Genomic DNA, 19315 nt, shown 5'->3' on the forward strand with positions numbered 1-19315 from the left:
AGAGACACCATTGTATCGTTAAAATATCGTAAAGTGAACCCAATAACATTGGGTTAGCATTAGTAGAGGCATATGATGCAAGAAAGCAAGCTTATGCAGCATCAGCCAAAATAAAATTAAAAAAACCTCCCATTTCGCCCCTCCGTTCGTTCGAAATACCTGTCCAGCTGAGCCTTAAATTTATTTAGGCTATCAACTTCCACAACAAAGGATGGAAGTCTGTTCACCAACCAACTACCCGCTGGCTAAAGGCAAATTTCCGCACATCTATCTTTCAATTTGAATTTATGCCCTCTCAGGTGAATATTCTGAGCAAGAGGAAGAATCCCATCGGCATTGTGCATGCTCAAACCATTCAAGGCTTTATACACCTCTATCAGATCACCTCGCCGGTGCCTAGTCTTCAGACACTAATTTGCAAAACTTAAGCCTTTCCTCGTAAGAGCAACCCTTTGTTCCATTCACTAATCTTGTTGCCCTTCTCTGTACTCGTTCCAGCAGTTCTACATTCTTCTTGAAATGAGGCATCCAGAAACCATTTTTTTTTTTAAAGATCTCGGAAGTTGAAATTTTCGCTATGTAACTAAGCTATTTATCTCTCTAAAATGTCATTTTTAAGATCACGAGCGTGACCTTAAGGCCATATAAAAAGGTCATGAGCGTGGTTTGTAAGGTGTATTAGTTACCAATTCAAATCATTAATTATTATTATTATTAACCATATGGTGCAAGGAAGCCTGAGGCTTATGCTGCACCAGCCAAAAAAAAAAAAATTCCGCATTACCCTGAGAGAGAGAGAGAGAGAAGTAGAAGGGAATCACCAAGAAAGAGGAGAATGATGATATCCATGCACTACACTTTCATCGTTATCATATGTTCCGTTATAAATATCAATTTTAAACGCCTTTGTGATATTTTTCTAAAGCACATTTCTAGAGGTGACGACCAAAAAACAATTTTCATTTTCCGGTTTATTGGATTTTTCTGTTACTACAAGCAATTATAAACGGATAGTAAACTATCTTCTTGCATTTGCGAAAATACCGATAGCTGGAATTGTGTTTTTTACGTTATTATGGTGAAATGCGTTTCCCCTTTACTGAAATCTTCAATCGTATAAATAACAAAAATTCAGAATCTTCTCTTCATTTTTTTTTTAAGCTTCGTAAACTTGTTACGCGAATCGTGTTAGTTGCAATTTGTGTGCCGTTAAAAAATGCTTATGCATGTAATCGTGAAATTTATAATTAAAAGTGATTACCTTGGAAACAAACGCCTCTTGAAACATTTCTGAAGACGACTCCTTGTGCAACAAACCAAGGAGTGCCGAGCCAATAATGAGTGATCAACGAGTGCGCATTTAGTCGATGATGAAGGATAAACATTTAAGTCGTAAATAATTTCTCCTTTATTACAATTTGCTTTATTTTACAGGCTATGTTTTCATTTATTTGGATAAATCAATAATTGTTTAAACAAAATTAATTAGCTAACTAATTTCATTGTTGAGAACGTAACTCCTATTTTTAACCTTGTGTCTATGGGAAATAAATTCTCGCTTTACGAGCGCGGGCTAGGAACGAATTAACTCGTAAAGTCGAGAACTACTTGTATATGTGTGTGTGTATATATATATATATATATATTTTATGCACTGAATTAAAATACAGTGCATTAAGTAAGTGTATTCGGTTTTCTCTAAATACATTTTTCTGGTTTCTAAAATGTTTAAAATCGATTGTCCAAAATACCGTTCAGTCTCAAATGTTTCGGATTACTGGGATTCTATCATATTTCTTTATAAATATTTCACAATACATGCTAAACACTCAAGCTACAGTATAAGAATTTAATACTACTCTTAAATCTTATACTATGGTATCCTTTTATTTTCCTACAGAAACATGTGCGAAATAGTTCCTAAAAAACGATTTCTCAGAGGGAGGCTCAGATTTTTCGCGTCATTAATTTTTTTAATGCAATCTAAGACAGCAGGGAAAACATGACCTCTAGTTTTGACAGGACAGAGATTACGAGGTGACTCACCGACCAACTTTAGCTTCTCGACGAAGCAAGTGAGTCCTCCCCATCACTTAGAAATGGACACCATCCGTGTTGTGTGAGTTATCGATTTGCTCTGGTCACAAATCCATTGCTACCAAAAGTAACCTGCCCCACGTGCAGAAAAATGTCTTTCGTTTTCTTCCGCGGCCAAGATTACAGCCAAATATAAACTGAAATCCGACTGTTATGCACTCAGATTTTTACCAGTCTTCTAAATAGCTGGATGCTTCCATTAGGTTCAGTTATAGCAAATAAACCTTTAGAAGCTGTTAAAATTGAAATTGCAGTTCCACAGCAAAATATCTAATTTTGCTGAGTTTACTTCATTTAGAAGAGCAAGTTTTTCGCACTGGAGCCCTTTTAATTCATATATTTACCAGCGTTCCCTTTTTTGGTTTCTGGAGGTCCAACATAAAATCATATTGTTTGAAGTAATAAACATTGTGATCGAAAAACAAATATTACAACAGAGCTTCAAAATCTGCCCTTCCACGTTTCAAGGCACATACAGATTTTAAAAATAAATGTTAGAAATATATTTATCAGTGTCATTTATTATATATTTATCAGTAGTCAGCTCAATACAGAAACCATTTCTGCCTGTGCTCCCAGAAAAAATGTCTAACTGCTGTTTAAATTTAACTTTCAGAATCAGTGAGAGCTTCACACGCTCAAACCAAGTCCATCTTGCAATTCACGGCTTTGTCCCAGTTAGGGTGTACCCCCTTAACAATTAAGTTAAGTCAGCTGTTCAAGAACTCAAAGCATAATAACTTTTCAGTATATCGATATACTGAAATAGGCAACCAGTATGTCGATATGTTCAATATTGACATATTGGTTGCGATATATCGCTAGTATCACTATGGTTTGCGATTGTCATATCAATCGTGAGCTACATAAAAAGATTAACAATTAGCATAGGCTCATGATGCAAGAAAGCAAGCTTATATAGCATTAGCCAGGAAAAAAAAAAAAAAAAAACCTTCTCAATTCACCCATACACTCACAACAAGATAGGGTTCTTTGAGAACTGGTAATAAAATCTAACTGCAAGTGTGAAAAATGGAAGCAAGAAAGTATCAGACATGACTGATATTCGTGCAAACTCATTCCAGGGAAACTTAAGTGCCCACACAGTGTCTTTGAGCAATTGCTGCTATTCTGCTTTCACTAATCCATCAAATACCAAAGACTGTTTGCTCGTGTGCCACCACCCTTATGTAGCTCATTCGTGGCGCACATGAGCATAGAAACCACCTTGTCAACGATCCTTTTCCCAACTTCCAGTTGTCCTCGAGCTCCCTGGGTTTCAAGGATCACCAAGGTTTGCATACAAATGATTCAGACAGTTCTGGACGAAAAGCAGAAAAAAAAAAAATTTTAAAGTCACTAAGGCTACCCAAGAACTAATTTATTTGCTCAAATTATGGGTGTTGTCTGGTCTATTTGCCTGTTCTGCTGGACGAAAACCTAGGATTTCAGGGAGAAGCTTCCTGTCCACTCCCGATATTTTTCTTACTTACCTTCAATGAAGATGATGCCAAAATTCAAGCGCCGAGATGCCAATAAGAAGTATCCTCTATGAAGCCAGTGGTTTCCGATATTATATTCATTTACTTCCCCGTTCCAATAAATGAATAGATCCAGGAACCTTTTATTCATTTCTGACTGCTTCTATTAACACTACACTGCATCAAATACTCGAAAAGGAAATATTTTTCTGAAGTTAGATTGCAATCCTTACTCTTTCTGCATATAAAAAAATATACTTACCAACTCGTATGGTTGTTCAACATGGAAATAAAGGCATGACTGACATTTTTCTGATCAGAGCTGAGGTCTATGTCCAGATCTTTATTGAACTGCGAGCCCAATTCTTTGATTATGATCTCCGAATCCGCTATCTCGGATCCGTTCACTTCAACGAATGGGAGTTGGCCTTTCTTTGATTTGAACTTCATCTTATGGTCGACGGACTGAAATCAGAAAACAAATTAAGCAAAAAACTTTTTTAATCAATTTATGAATGCTTAGACCTGAAACAAATTTACAATGAGCAGTGTTGGAGTTTCGTATGCAGTGATTTACTTACTAAAAAAAAAAAAATTCTTATCGCCTTTAATAATACTGGAAGGTCAGAAACTGAACACCGATTTCTATACTACAAAAAGCAGTCGAGGGGGTTGCCAGTATTTTAAGGTTTAATGTACAGGACGTTCCACGAAACATTGATGTATGAGATAAAGGATCCGATGCCCAAAGTCAAAAGCTGGGCCTTTCCTACATGCATTTTTCCACAGGAGTCCCTCTCCACTTCCACGGACCCTTAGACAAGGGTCCCAGATAAGGCCTGATGTCCTTATAAGTCCATCCATTACGAAACCCTGACTATACCTGAATTTATAGACACAGGATTAGATTCCAGTCAAGATGCGACTAGCGTGTTGTTTAGGACATGGCGCGATAGTCAGCCTCCCATCTGTCAAGATATTCAGTACTGTTAACTGACATACAATGCTCTTACCACTGAACTCCTAGCAGGGGCTTTTCTCTAGATCAAAAATTACGTGCAAAGGAAGTATTTACATGGTTGAACGTTGGCTTGTTCTTGACAAGAGCAGGTTGTTTAATGACATTGTCTTGCAAAAAGATGCAGACCATCTCATTACTCAATCACAATAAGAGTTGCAATTATCTTTATTTCTATATTTTCCAGTCACAGATTTCGGATTTTCTTAAGCTATTCTTGTTTCAGATACACGGTGGAGAAATTGGCCGCGTGGCATGGAATTGTTGATGTCTCTCAGTCTGTAACCATCAGTTACAGTGAAAAATCCGAATTAAATTTGATACCTTTTCACCTAACATGAGCAAAATTTCATATGTTGCTTTCCCTTTGTCACCTTGGTTGTGTTATAAATCGCCCACAGAACACATGCAATTTGCAAACACATTGTACCGTATATGTGTGAAACCCATCAACAACCAAACCAACCAACCCTGAAATATCAGAATTAAAAAATTACTGTGATCTTTTACAAGTTGTTGGCTGTTTGCACCTGATGCATTTATTCACTAATTATTGTAATTTTATCTTATTTATTTTTGATTAATTTAATAATAATTTGGCAGCATGCTGCCTTATGTCGATGTTTCATACACGACGCCAACAAAACTAAGAATCAAGCTTAAACTAAGATTGACACATGCGCAACGAAGATGTGAAGTGATAATGGTGACTGAAATTCTGAAGTTTATTTTGATAACATAAAAAATTTGAGGAAGATTGTGGCGGACATTACGCTGTTTTTATTCACTGCCGAGTCCTACAATACACTTCTGCCTAGGAAAAAGTGGTGTAGGCTATTGTGTAGTAGAATGGAAATCAATATCAAGTGATGGATATTGCTTGCTAGGTGTGGAAGATATTGTGAATGCCAAAAGCAAGGAGTTTCGTTTTGTTGTGTGTGAAATAAAGTTTGTCAAGTGCAACCAGTGGATTACAGTGTTTGATCTGGGAGTGTATTCCCTCCAGGATGACAGATCAAACTCAACTGTCTTCTGTTTTATAATCAAGTAAGAGATAATAAATATATATATATTTTTTTTCCCTCATAGCATTTAAGATTGAGAGCCTAAATATTATCAGGCAGTCGAGCCTGGTAGCTTACGTTTATATGTCGCTGTTGTATTCAAGACAGCCAACGAATTTATAAACATAAAATCTAAAACAATAATTCATCTAAATATAACCAATTTTATTGCGCTCCAGTTGTGTGCGGGGGAGGGGAATAGATATGAAACTTGGTAGATGGAAATCCAACCGAAACAAAAGATATAAAATTAGAGAACATTGTAAAAGATGCTGTATTTTTTTTTTTTATATATACATAAAATTTTTTTGCACTGCACATTACAGTACATAGCGATATTTTTCGTAAAGCAAGTATATTTTCACTTTGCGTAGTTTTTACTACTACATAGCAATTCTCTCGGAATCCTGACGACTTTCTCTCTGTAAACATTGATAAGTTTTTTGAAACTAAAAAACTTAGTGTAGCGGTCAAACGATGATTTGAGAACGGGCTTAACTTGAGTTAAGTTTCCAGGGAATTGGATTGTAATTTAAATTATAACCGATTTTGCTTGCAAAATTGGTTGAAAAGTTAATTAGAAATCAGATCTTGTTATAATGCGGCCTCATAAGGAGATATCTGGTAATAAAAAAAAAAATATTACCCACCAGAGAGATTTCGGCTGCCTTGGGTTGCGCAAACAAAAGGCCTAGCCTGGAGTTCGCATTACGTAGCAGCTTATTCCTTTCCTAGTCAACTAGTAGGATTTTAGCATCACACATCACTGCCAGCAGAGTTCCAAACCTTGAATTCTCATGCTGCCTAGCAGGCGCCTCCGTAGCCAGGTAGAAAGCACCAGTGCGGTAGCACACGATTCTTGATTAGTCCGGGGTTCGAGCCCGTGACCACCAAATATGGAGGAAACGGAAATGTCAGGGAATGACCACCGCATATCCCCAGAGCAATATGGCCTTAGTTGCTAATGCTCCTAAAAACCAAGTAACAAACAGCTTCCTAGCAATCCGTTAACTTCTCCAGGAGAGTTGCAAGGTTATTCGGAGTTTAATAAGCAGTTACCTTTATCTGAATTATGTTTGAGTCACTCACTCAAAGCAAGCAGATTTTCTGCAACCCAAACCATCTCCCTATGAGGCCGTGTCAACGAGATCAGATTCCGAAAGTTGAAAAAAAAAAAAAAAAGCAGGACTCTGTGTAGGGTAATCACAAAAAAAAAAATAATAAATAAAGCTCGCAACTTTTCTGCGAGGTTTAACGGAATCTTAGCTTGTGGTGACACGTGGACTGTCGCAATATTTCAAGCCATCTTGATAATAGATAGAATTATCAGGTTTATTTTCTAAAAAATACAGTACCGAATTTTTTATAAAAACGTGTTGAATTTATACCGCTTCTGTCATAAACGATAAAATTTAAGGTTCCATTAAATTATTTAAAATCGCATTCACTCTTATGTTAAAAAAATGCTTAGCGAACTGACTAGTGACTACTGTGCATGGGCAAAAATGAGAGGGAGTGAGTCGCGTTGTGGCACAGAGCAGCTAACAAAATTTCTTGTTTAGCTTTACTTACTCTCTGTTTAAGTTATTCATTGTAAAACTGCATTTGATTGTATACTTACACGTAATACAGATTTTATACATCCGAATAAAATGTCTCAAGTGCCGGACGATACCGTTTTGATGTACTGTTATTCAGCATAGCGCAAATGCTAAATTGGTAATAAAATATGGCATTTGTAAGTTGTCACGGATGAAGATTTATATCTTATTTGAGTTCTTACGTCGTCATATTGCAAAACCAGTACAAATGTGTTATTTGTTTTATTTATTATTTCGAGACACCCAGAGAAATCTTCTGAAATCAGTATTGGCGCATCAAGCCGGTACCGTGTGGTAACTTTAGTATACTTTCGACTTATGTTGAGAATTGCCCAGCGTTTATTTAGTCACGTGAACACGCATGTTGCCACAAAATCTCGAAGCGTGCACCAACGTCATTTGAGTTAAATGTAGACTGTCGAAATAACGGCACCCTAAATAACGGAACATTCGAGCTAAATGGCACATCGATCGGATGTTTACATGTAGCGCAGATGTCTTGCAATGCCGAAAAATGAAAACAGCAAGTTATGCGATTACTGCATTTGTTTAACTTCGCCATTTTGAAAGTGAATTCTGTGCTGATATCACTGATTATACAGCTGTTTTTATATTTCTTTTAAATTATAAACCCCTCACTATGCCTCTTAAAGTTAAACTTCATGCAGAAAAGAAAAGAATTTAAAGCTTAGTGACAAACTTGATATAATAATAGAAAAGAGAACGGGAGTAAGGAGTGTATTAATGGCAGAATATAACATTGGATCGTCAACATGTTTTTATGTGTAGTTAATATTGAATTCTTAATATCTTTATTTCGCCTCATTTTTGCATTAAATATATTAAAAATAAAATATTCTAGATAACGACATCTTGAATCCTGAAAGTCTACTGACTCGTAACGATAACACAACGCATAGCGAGTATGTGTACTCATTACCTCGCATGGGACATTTTACAATTTTATTTGTACTGCATTAACTACAGTTAATGCAAATATAGTGTTATTTGTCCAATAAAGCAATAATGCAAGGCAAGGTCACATCACAAAAAAAAAAAAAAAAAACATTCTGTTATTGTAAGGGTGCTCGTGTAAATCAAAATGAAAAAAAATTTAAGCACTTCAGCTTGCTAGAGTGAAGTCTAGCTTAATTATCTCCCGAACATCTTACGTGGCTGTCCCGGATATAAGCACTTTTGTTACAAAAAATTCAGACGTTTTGGGTACTAGTTGGTAACCACGAAGTTGTACTTTTAATTCATTGACTGGATTGTTGTCTTTATTACAGCGTATACTGAAGTTAAATGTGGGCTAACGACAGTAATCCAGTTAGTGAAGTACCAGCTAAACCGATAACTGGTACCACGAAACGTCTGAGAAGTTATCTGCAATTATTTTATGCAGGTTACAGTACTTAATTTCCACTTCCCTCCGTAAGAAGAACGCAATCTGAAACGGGACAATGCAGATAAGTAATGGAATCTAGATATAAAAGATTATATTCAGTAATGAATGTTAGGCCGATTTTATTATGAATCGGCATTTACACTTCGCCATCACTCATTTGTAATTAAATATGAAGGAAATCTTTCATTTGGTGTGTACTTTAGAACTGTGGAAAGCTTAATTTGTTTCTATGCTATAAATTATTTTAGTTCTTAAATAAGATTTCAGATATTAGCAAACTCCCTTGGAGTACCCTTGAAGACCCCTAGGTTCGTGGAGATACTATATAAACATTAGTAAAAGCAATAGCAAATAGCCAGATATCTCCCCACTCTCCCCCCCCTTCTTTCTTCCTGGTTCGTTCTCCAGCTCATGAATAGGAAGGATACAGAAAATTGTCTGAATGTTCTATTCGTATCGTTTTAGTAGCTGCTTGCAAAAAACAGTCCGCCCAGCTCCAAACAGGAGAGGCGGGATCAAAGACCAAATGATAAAAGGCATGTGAAGTACGGCGAGTCATACTGTCGCCCGACGAAAATTACAGGAAATAATGGTAACAGAATAATGCTGTTCTTTGTTTACAATTCGAAAAAGAACCAATACATGAATAATTTGGATCATTTGCATATATTTGGTATCATTCAACTACCGGTTACTACATCCTTGCTGGTTGCCAAGTCTTCATTTATCTTTCTTTCATTCGGTAACAGAATAGTATAAAAGAAATCACTAAGCAGTTGTTTTCTTCGGTGGTCAATGTGTTCTGTAGTCATTCTAGACAGAGAATGACTAAGTTTCCCTTCCAATTTGCAGTTCATCTCGTGCAGTAGTCGAACCAGTTCAATCACGGAAGATACGATTACAAGAGACACGAACAAATTGCACAAATTCACCGTACAAATAGTCTACCCCAGTATGAGCGAATATTATCGCTAGGATAAACAGAAGAAATATCACGTTGTTTTGCCGATTTTGTACTTCTCAGAATTTTCCAGTCAGCGAAACTTGAGGCTCGCGTACTCATCTTGCAATCTCGTGCTTCTGCCAGATAAGAAGCAAATCTGAAAAATGTATCCAAAAGACCTCTTCATTCCGCTTCCTAGGCTGACAAGTTGCAGCAGTAGTAACACTAACATAAAGTCCTTGGTATGCTAATTACTTTTCCTGTAACATGTTTTGCTGTTGGCTAGTGGAGAACCATTTGGCCTTGTTATTAAGAAACTTCTTCAGGCAAGTTGCTGCCATTTTTTTTTTTTTTTTTTTTCCGCTTTAGCGGAGGACAAGCGTGCGGTCTCCTATTTCACGTAAATATTGGTTTATTCCAATAGCTGAAACTCTTTCCCCCCCTCAATAAATTCATCCCTTAATTATGAGATAGTCTGTTTACCGATGCTCCTAGTTAGGAGCTGTGATCAAATCAAACAGGCGTTTCTTGAGAATACTGCCCTGCATAAAACCAATAATATGTCGATTTATTTCTTATTTGAAACTTGCACCTGATATTGTATTTAATATCGCACTTAAATATTGTATTTAACTAGCAATGAACTGTCAAATGAATATCCTTGTAATTATTATACTGATTAAAGGATATGCCTATAATTAATCACATATGAAACAGTAACTAAGCCTTTGTTTAGGAAGGTTTTAATTCGATCCTGCAAATCTCCCCCCCCCCGCAGCTTGAGCTGCATTGGTGTTCATTCTAAATGAGGTTGTTGCACATCAAGAAGCAGAGTAGCCTTGCAAGTTTATGGAAATTCGCTCATACAATACAGCAGAAAAAGGCCATCCTCCTTGCAGTAGCACACTGCCATTAACAACCCTGCCAACCTTTGTATCATCTGCAAACTTAGACACTAAGCCTGATATACCTTCATCAACATCATTGATAAATATACAAAACAACAATGGGCCCAACACCAAACCCTGTGGGACTCCACTAATAAAATTAGTCCATGAAGAGAAGGGAATTGGACCCCAGCTGAGGCTCAACGTTTCCCCACTTCTGCCCTGCGGAGACAGACTAGGTCCCTAGTAGTCTATAGTTCACTTTTGAAGATCCTGCTTCCTAATTTCCTGAGATTTCAGTCACTAGGATCTAAAACACACGCACGCATAGGGTGATGTCGCTTGCATAAGTAAATTTGGGTGTGTGGTGCATTCGCTTGTGTATAGATAGAGGTGGGGAGACTGAAGGCTGGGGGGTTAAAGGCAGAAGGATGAGGTCAATAGAGGAGACCTCAATTGGTGTCAGTGGGGCATGCCCATGTCCCATTAGGAGGGAAGATTGGGGTGGCAAGGAGTGGGGGAGAAGGCAGGACCATCTCCTCCTACCAGAGTTGGGTTGAAAGGGGCAGCCTTTCAACCAATGTGCCACATGGCAGCTAGATGGCTAGGTTAATAAGTTTGGGACTGCATCCCAACAGTGGCTCACCAGAAGGTCTATCCAGGGACAAAGTCTCAAACAACTTGTTCTCAGATTGGTTTAGTCCTGTGTTACTTGTGGGATCAGGATCCTGTCCAGTTTGGTGATGGTCAGTCATTTCCATTTTTGCGGGTCATACTTGGTATAAAGTCACTTCCACTGTTTGTTCAGTTGTCTGAAAGCTGATGTAGTGTTGTCGTTCCTGGGATCTGAGTCCCGTCCAGTTGTTTCATCAGTCTGTTGTGATTGTCCCATCCTACGGTAGTTCATGGGGTGAAGTCACATGCACTTCCGGTGTCAATATTTGGTGGTATTCATAGGAGTAGAGTCCCATCTGGTATCGTGATGCTCTGTTCTTTCTGTCCAGTTGACAGGGTAATGGCGCTCGTGGGAGCAGAGTCCTGTCCAGCAAGTTGTAGTTGTTATCAGGTCCCGCATCACACTTAGGAAGGTTGCGGCATTGCTTGTAGCCGGGTAAACAGCTCGCATGCGAAGCACAAGAGAGCGCTGTACTGCTCCTAATGTAATAGGAGGTGCTCCCATTGCTTCGGGTTAAAGCGTATTTTTTTGATAAATAATGTCTTCAAAGAGGGGACAGTCGTGCATTAAATGTGACCACATTTGGTTTTCTCCACAGTGGCATAATGGAGAATCCCTGATGCAGAGAGTTGACAACTTTGCATTAAAGGAGCAATGTCCCATTAGAAGAAAGGTAGTGTATAGCCCCGGTGAGAACCAGGTTGGCTGTTGGGAGGTACATTTGGGTCATATCAGGGACGAACTTGGTTGTCTTGCCCTTAGTTGATTTGGCCCATTGGGACTGCCAGGTCTGTTGGAGATGTTTGGTTAGTCTTTTCTTTTCCGCGTTGCTCTCGTTGGTTGGGTCTGTCGTGAAGCCATACAGGTTACACTTTTCACTCTTGATAATTGATATAGCATGCCAGAGCAGACAATCTCCAGGTCCAAGGGTAGGAGCCCACAAGAGCCTGCAGAGTGTGACCTGACCATGCATCATGCTGTAGAGATGACGAGTAAAATACTGCACTGTATGCTCTCTAGTTTTCTTTTATTAACTGCAGTGGTTGCTTTTTTATACCAGATCCCTGTTGCATAATTGATGGCTGGGATGAAGAATGCCTTATAGAAGAGGGTTAAGGTTCTTTTCCTTAAGCTCCAATCCTTTTGCGAGACTTGCTATGAGGGCTGAGTAGTTTGTATCTTTTTGTAGATACAAGTGGTGTGGGGTGAATGACTGATTTTTGTCAAGGATGATTCCTAAGTATTTTAGCTCCGTGGTCAGTTTTATGGTGGTTCCTTCTATTTTTATCTGAAGTGGCCACTTGATGTCAAAGGAGCCTTTTAAAAGTATTGAGGATGTCTTGTCTGGTGATATCCTTAAGTGATTATTTTTTTTTCCATATTTGAAGGATGTCCATAGCCTCCAGCATCAGAACCAGGGTGTCTGCAAAGGCTTGTGCATCTGCTCTGTTTAGATCCTGGTTGAGGAAGCCATCCATCACCAGGTTCCAGAGGAGAGGCCCCAGGACTGATCCCTGTGGGCATCCCTGGAACACCGGCCTAGTGAGTTGGCTGTAGATACTGAGATCCTTCTGTCCGACAGATAGGTTCTAATGCAATGATACAAGTTGCTGGGAACATCTACCTCCCAGAGTCTGGGGAGGACACTTGGACACCAAAGTGAGTCAAATGCCCCGGAAAAGTCTTATGGAAATAATCAGCAAGTATTTACTATTGCTATCAGTGGCTACATTAATTATACATTGCAGGGCATCCACGGTGGAGCATTCTCGTCGGAAGCCAAATTGCTTAGGGGAGACCTGCTTCTTGGTAGTGAGCTTGTATCCTGCTGTGTAGAAGGTGTTCATACAGTTTGCTTAATACCAGCAGTAGAGCTATGGGTCTGTATGACTCCTGGAGTTCCTGTGGTTTCTTCAATATAAACCTAACCCGTGAGGCTGTCCAGTCACATGGAAAATATCCTGCAGATAGGCAGTGGTTATATAGGTTTAGAATGATTGTTGGGATATATTCCACAGCTTTTTACAATTTCTGGCTCTAGGTAGTCTTTGCCAGGTGTTTTCTTATTTTTGCCATTGCCAGATGGAGGTCTTAAAGTGTGAATGGGTCTTCCCGATGTGCTGAACTGTTGTAACTAGCATTTTCCTCACAGAGGTGAAGTTGCTCAGGAGTGTGGTCTGTGGGGAGTTTCTGGAAGGTGGTATTGAGGATACTGTTTATGGATTGGTGCCAGGGTGTGGTATAGTTGTTGTTAGGTGTTTTTGGCGAAGATACTTCTCCTTTGGGTAATTTGTTGGTTGCTACTTTGTATACAACCCCCCAGGGGTCCTAATTTCCTGTTGAGGAGACTAGTGTCTCCCCTAGAGTTCTTAGGAGGGCTCGATTGATTTCTGACCTCAGAGTATTGTTGTTGGACTTCTACATCTGCCGCCGGCCAGGATCTTGGATGTACCATTCTCCTTTGTAGTATGAAGACTTTATGGAGGAATTAAGATCCTCAATAAACTGATCATCACCAAACAGTTTTGTGCTGGGCAGTGAATATCTCCTCATTCAGGATGCCGGCTCTTATCAGTCTTTCACCAGAAAGACTTTCCAGCATAGGCACAATTCTCTGGTCAACACAAATGACACTGATACAAGTAACAAGGTGTAATAAAGTTACTTTGTATCATAAGCTTTAAGCAGTTTAACTCTTGTAAATAACTATATTTCATGATTTTGTCTTACCATTTGTACCAGTGCACGCACTCAATTCAGCTGCTGGATTAAGTGTATAAAAGATGTAGGCAATTATGGTTGTGCAATTGATGGCTATGTATTCAAAATCTGTGTAAAGGTTAGATACACTGTCGAAGTCAATTTTAGCTTTGAGTTTAGCACTCATTTTGTTAGTAGTCATATCTACTTGTAAAGTTGTAAATAACAATGTCAATAATGTTAAATTTTAAGAACTTTTTTTTTTCAAGTTAACTTTAAAATGTTTGGTTAATAGTACTGCATCGTAATTTTTTTCTTCTATTTTGGGGATTAAGTATTGGTTGCTGATAACTGTCATTGTTACTGACAAATGTAAAGATTTCATTATTGTTAACTAGATTTTATATGTGAAACAAGGTGGAGTTGAACTAATGTTCTTGGAGCTGCCGTGTCCTAAAAACATACATACTAATATGTAATTAGCGATATATTTAGTTATTAGCAATATCTTTCACTAGTGCATTACTTTATAGAAACCGCTTAATATAGTATTTTCACTGTAGACCAGGGGTCATAATATTGTACTTGTGCCACCTGTGATTCGTGAAGCTCTTTTTGGTGGTACACCTACTCATGTGAAAAATAAAATAACACAAATTATACATAAATTAACATAATTTTAAAAAAAATTATGAAATGAGGCTAAACAATTAACCCAGATTATTTCAACATGGTCACTTAAGATTCACATTTTCCTGTACAAAAATTTCACTTAAAGCATATAAGGACCAATTTCATTATTAGCTTATTGAATTTTTGAAATTTAAACCACCCTTTTATCCATTGCAGCAACTTGCCCTTAATACCATACTGCTCCAATTTGTACAGTAGTCTTCCATGCGCAACATTATCAAAAGCTTTCCTGAAATCCAAGTATGTGATATCAAAATTATTTTTTGCATTCAGTTCCTCCATAACCACGTAATAGTATCCAATCAAATTGGTCAGACAAGACTTTCCTTTAACAAACCCATGCTGTGTCTGAATTATTACTGCAGTCTTGCCTAGTTGATCCTGAAATGCTTCTTTAACCAGTGACTCACTATTTTCCCTGGAACAGAAATTAAATTGTCTGTAATTACTCATGTCACCTTTTTGATCCCCCTTTGTGAATTGGGTATACATTTGCACATCTCCAGTCCATGGAGACTTCTCCCGAGTGATGCATAATTATGAGGATGCATTCGTAATTATGGCTACGGGTTTGCTTACTTTCTTTGCCACCTTCAATATAACTGGATAAATCCTGTCCACCCCCAGGTGCCTTTCCTGTGTTTATGCTCAACAATCTCCTCCACTTTGTTCTCAGTTATTACAAAATCATTAAGCTCCCTGTTAGAGTTTAATAAGCTTCTGTCCTTCATTTTCCTAAAGAATTCATGTGTTTGTGTAGATGTAAAATACTCAGTTTGTCAGCTAACTGAGCAGGATCATCAATACTCGACCCATCGATATCAAGTTGACTGACCTAATTCATCCCCTTCCTTAAGTTTATATAAGTAAAGACGTCCTTGCTGTTTTTTTTTAGCATTCTTTGCCAAATGTTTCTCTTAATTTGCTTTTGCTTGCCTACTCTCCTTTGTGAGTTGATTACAGACTAGCTTACATATATCTGTCATAGGCTTCTGTGTCGCCTGATAATTTATATGCATCCATGCATTTTTCTTCTCTGCCCAAGTCTCAATAGTTCATCTGACATTCATTTAGGCCTAAACCTTGAACGATATTTCTTAATTTGTATGAAAATCCTAGTAACTTCCAAAATTAATTCCTTGAATTCTTCCCATTTAGAATTTGCTGTTGTAACATCAGTTGGTCACACTGTACAGAATTAAAATAAAAAAAAAAAAAAACTTTTCTGATACCACTGTAGTCACTTTTACAAAAGCAAAAACACTACCCTTTACCCCTGATGGTAATTATACAGAGTCCAGTCTGTATACTACGTATGACCACCTATGTAGTATCAATTTTTTTTTTTCCCCTTAATAAAAAGTACTAATTTTATAACCCCAGGGGCTCACATCTTGTGAGTATGGGATTGTCACACCCATTTTTTTTTTTTTTTTTGGGGTGGTGCAGCATAAGCCTCGGGCTTCCTTGCACCATATGGCTAATAATAATAATTAATGGAAATATGAGACATTTCCATTCCGGTTAGAAATTGGAACTATGCTGATGTGAACAATTTTTCAGTTAAAATTACTCAGGAATAGTCTCTTGAAATTTGGCAGATTCCTCCTGTGATACCCTGTATATTTGTAGGGGCATTTGCAGACAAGGCCACATTAATGCCAAGGCTAAATGGGCCATTGCCAGGGCCCTCACCAAAGAGGGGCATTTTCAGTGTAAATATTTTCTAAAGTAGTGAAAAAATTTTCTGATCTTAAACAAGAAAACGTGTAATATAAGATTATTCTTAAACTTAACTTGTCAAATGTTTAAATTTTATTCTTATATGTACAATAAAAAAGTTAAGTTTCTATTAAATTTGTTTTTATTATTAATTTATTTTTCATGTCAAAAAACATAACATTTTTGACCTCCTAGTTTGCATTTTTTACGCAAGGAATTATTATTCACAATATAAACATGAAAACCTATGTAGTACAATGTATTTGTATGTATATGTGTAATATATTAAAGGGACCTCAAATTTAAATATGGCTTTTTCATCATTAATCTGGCCCTGTTTGCAGAACTATGCTGAATACTCACAAAATCTAAGTGAGAATGCTTGCCCAATTTTAACATTTGACTTTAAAAAAAAAAAACACCTAGATGACAAAGCAGCTGGAACTGCTTAAGTAAGAGATAGCCCCAGTGCCTTTTAATGGAAAGGCTCCATATATCTAGGATTTTTTTTTATAGAGCTTTCGACAGTTCCAATGAGAGATCACTGTATAAGTTAAGAGTAAGTCTGGATAATTGGAAGATTCATTAAGTGAATAACTGATTGATCATATGGGATTCTCAGTGGACAGGAGGTGATAAGTGGGAATGCTTCAGTGTTCCTAGATCAGTGCTTGGACTTGTTTGTTTTTTTAGGAGCATTAGCAACTAAGCCCATACTGCTCCAGGATGTGCGGTGGTCAGCTTGGACTTGTCTTGTTTCTTATCTTCCTAAATAATATTGAAGAGGGAATACAGAGGGAGCTCTCAGTCTGCTTATGACCTAAGGGTTAGGTGGTGTTAACGATCATAATAACCAGGCTTTGCTTCTTCAAAAGGATTTGGACTGACTATTATAATAGGCGATCCCAGCCAACCTTTGGCAATCCTCAGTATATTTACAATATCATACAGATTAAAAAGAAAAAGGAGTGTTTTTGATGAATATCCAGATCAGGAATGTAACATTCAAAGATAAGTCACTGATGTCAACATTCTAGAATGTCTCAGTGGGGTTATTTGTAGTTACAATGAGAAGTAGTGCACCATCCATAAAGTGGAAGTCATATTGAAGTGTGTACCACTGCAATGATATTCTTGCACTTTTGAGGAAGGAAAATAATCAATAATTCCCATATTTTTTTTCTTTTCCGGCTGCAGGTCATTAGTGATCTACCTCAGCATCATCAATAACCCCATCAGGTCGCATGGAACTGACTTCCCAGGGCTGCATTAAATGTCTTCGGCAAAGTCTTATCGTAAATTGTTATTTTACTCATTCCTTTTTTGGTATTGGGCTGTTTGCATTGCTCTATTGCATTGCTGCTTGGCTTGATGAGTATGTCATTGTAGTATGTGTTTTAGGCCTACATTGCAGGTTCGCAACTACTGCAAGGTTCTATCAATTTCCTTTCATGTACAAGTTGTTCTGATCGCTACTGTTTCAAATGTGCCGACATACAGCAACTAAGAAATTTAAGTCATTGGAAATGCATGGATTGTAATGTGGCAAGCAACGCAAAATTTGACAAAGCTAGTGTTATGCCACTTTTGATTCGACGATGAAACAAATTACAGTATTAGTACTTTAACAAGTTTCAAATGCAGTCATCTCGCCTCAGATTGACTGCACTTCGCAGTTTCAGTTTATTTTCAGTGGCTTCCGAGTATAAAGCTGTGAAGCAGCAAAATGAATTGAGGGAATTGCTCTTGTTCAATCTAAGCTTTTTAATCTTCCTTTATCAGCTAGTGTGGGCAAAGGGGCGGGTTAATTTAAGCTACTATTTTCCCCATAACTTTAATATTGAGAGTGCAGTTGTTCCCTTCAAGTACTAGGGGCTCCCACAAACTACCTAGTGGCTCTAGCGATCAGAAATTTTCCAGAAACAGAGGTTTTTTACAATGTATATAGAGGGAAAGATGTCTACATCTCATAAGCAAGTTGAGTACATATCAGAAAACAACAAAAAATTCAGAAATATATATATATATATAAATAAAAAATGGCTAGTTTTCATAGTTAAAAATCAAATTTAGTTGATTTAAACATTTTTAGTGATAAAAACCTCTTAATTGGAGCACAATCCTATTCTAAATAATTGATATCCATCATATTCGATTCTCAGATCTTTTTTCACCCAGTAATCTCTTGTTCTCTGAAGATAATATCTATTACTAACAAATTCCCATTAACTTCATAGCTTAATATTGAAAAACATTTTTAACCACATACAATTATTCCTTTAATTCTCTTAATTCCTTGTCCTGCAGTGCCTTGTCTCATAATTGATGATTTTTATAGCTCATTACTTGATTTATATACATTTAATTCATGTAGTAATCATAACATTTTCATTACATTATTCACAATCCAATACTTTTAAATGCTAGACAGATTTGGTCAGTTCTGTTCCTAATTTTCAAATTAAGTTTTGAAAATTCCTGATCCGAGACAGTTGTTTTTCAGAGCCTTTCCCTTTTCTCGTCATTATTGAATTCACTTTTTCGATTACATCTCTTCTAGCCACAATATTTAATAAATTGTACTTCATTATTAGCTACCACTTAACATTGCTCTTGCAGTACCTGGGAGTTTAAAACGCTGATGGAACTGATATTCGGGTGACACTCAAGTCAAGTGGACCCACTTTCGGCGAAGTCCGGACAGCCAAATCCTCTGCTTGCACCTTCATGATGGTGGGACTGTTAGTAATCCTGGGTATAACCTCCATGCATAAATACATGGTTGGTGACCACCCAAGTGTGAACCAACATAAGCATGGGTCAAGGTGTGGTGCCCACACCATATGCAGGAATGCTGCCTCTATGTTACCAGGCAGTACATGACTCTCAACCAGTGCAGTACCACCACTTTGCTTATTAGAGGCTTGAAGTGGTAGAACCCATGTTTAGCCTTTAGAGCTAAGTTCCAGTGAACCCTTCACTATCTCTTCCATCATGCAGTATGATTGATGACTTAAAGTTATGA

At 37.6% G+C, this 19315-nt stretch overlaps 1 protein-coding gene across 1 annotated transcript in view; it reads right to left on the minus strand.

Annotated features, from left to right (window-relative positions):
• Positions 1-19315, minus strand: part of LOC150089482 (failed axon connections-like) — a 124135-nt gene that overhangs the window by 39530 nt on the left and 65290 nt on the right. The window contains exon 2 of the mRNA XM_090389515.1: positions 3841-4043. Within this exon, the coding sequence (XP_090245641.1) occupies positions 3841-4043 (203 nt within the window). The remainder of the gene's footprint in view (positions 1-3840; positions 4044-19315) is intronic.

This window comes from Mastigoproctus giganteus, chromosome 2 (genome assembly GCF_048544385.1).
Source record: "Mastigoproctus giganteus isolate SK-2022 chromosome 2, ASM4854438v1, whole genome shotgun sequence".
Taxonomy (NCBI): domain Eukaryota; kingdom Metazoa; phylum Arthropoda; class Arachnida; order Uropygi; family Thelyphonidae; genus Mastigoproctus; species Mastigoproctus giganteus.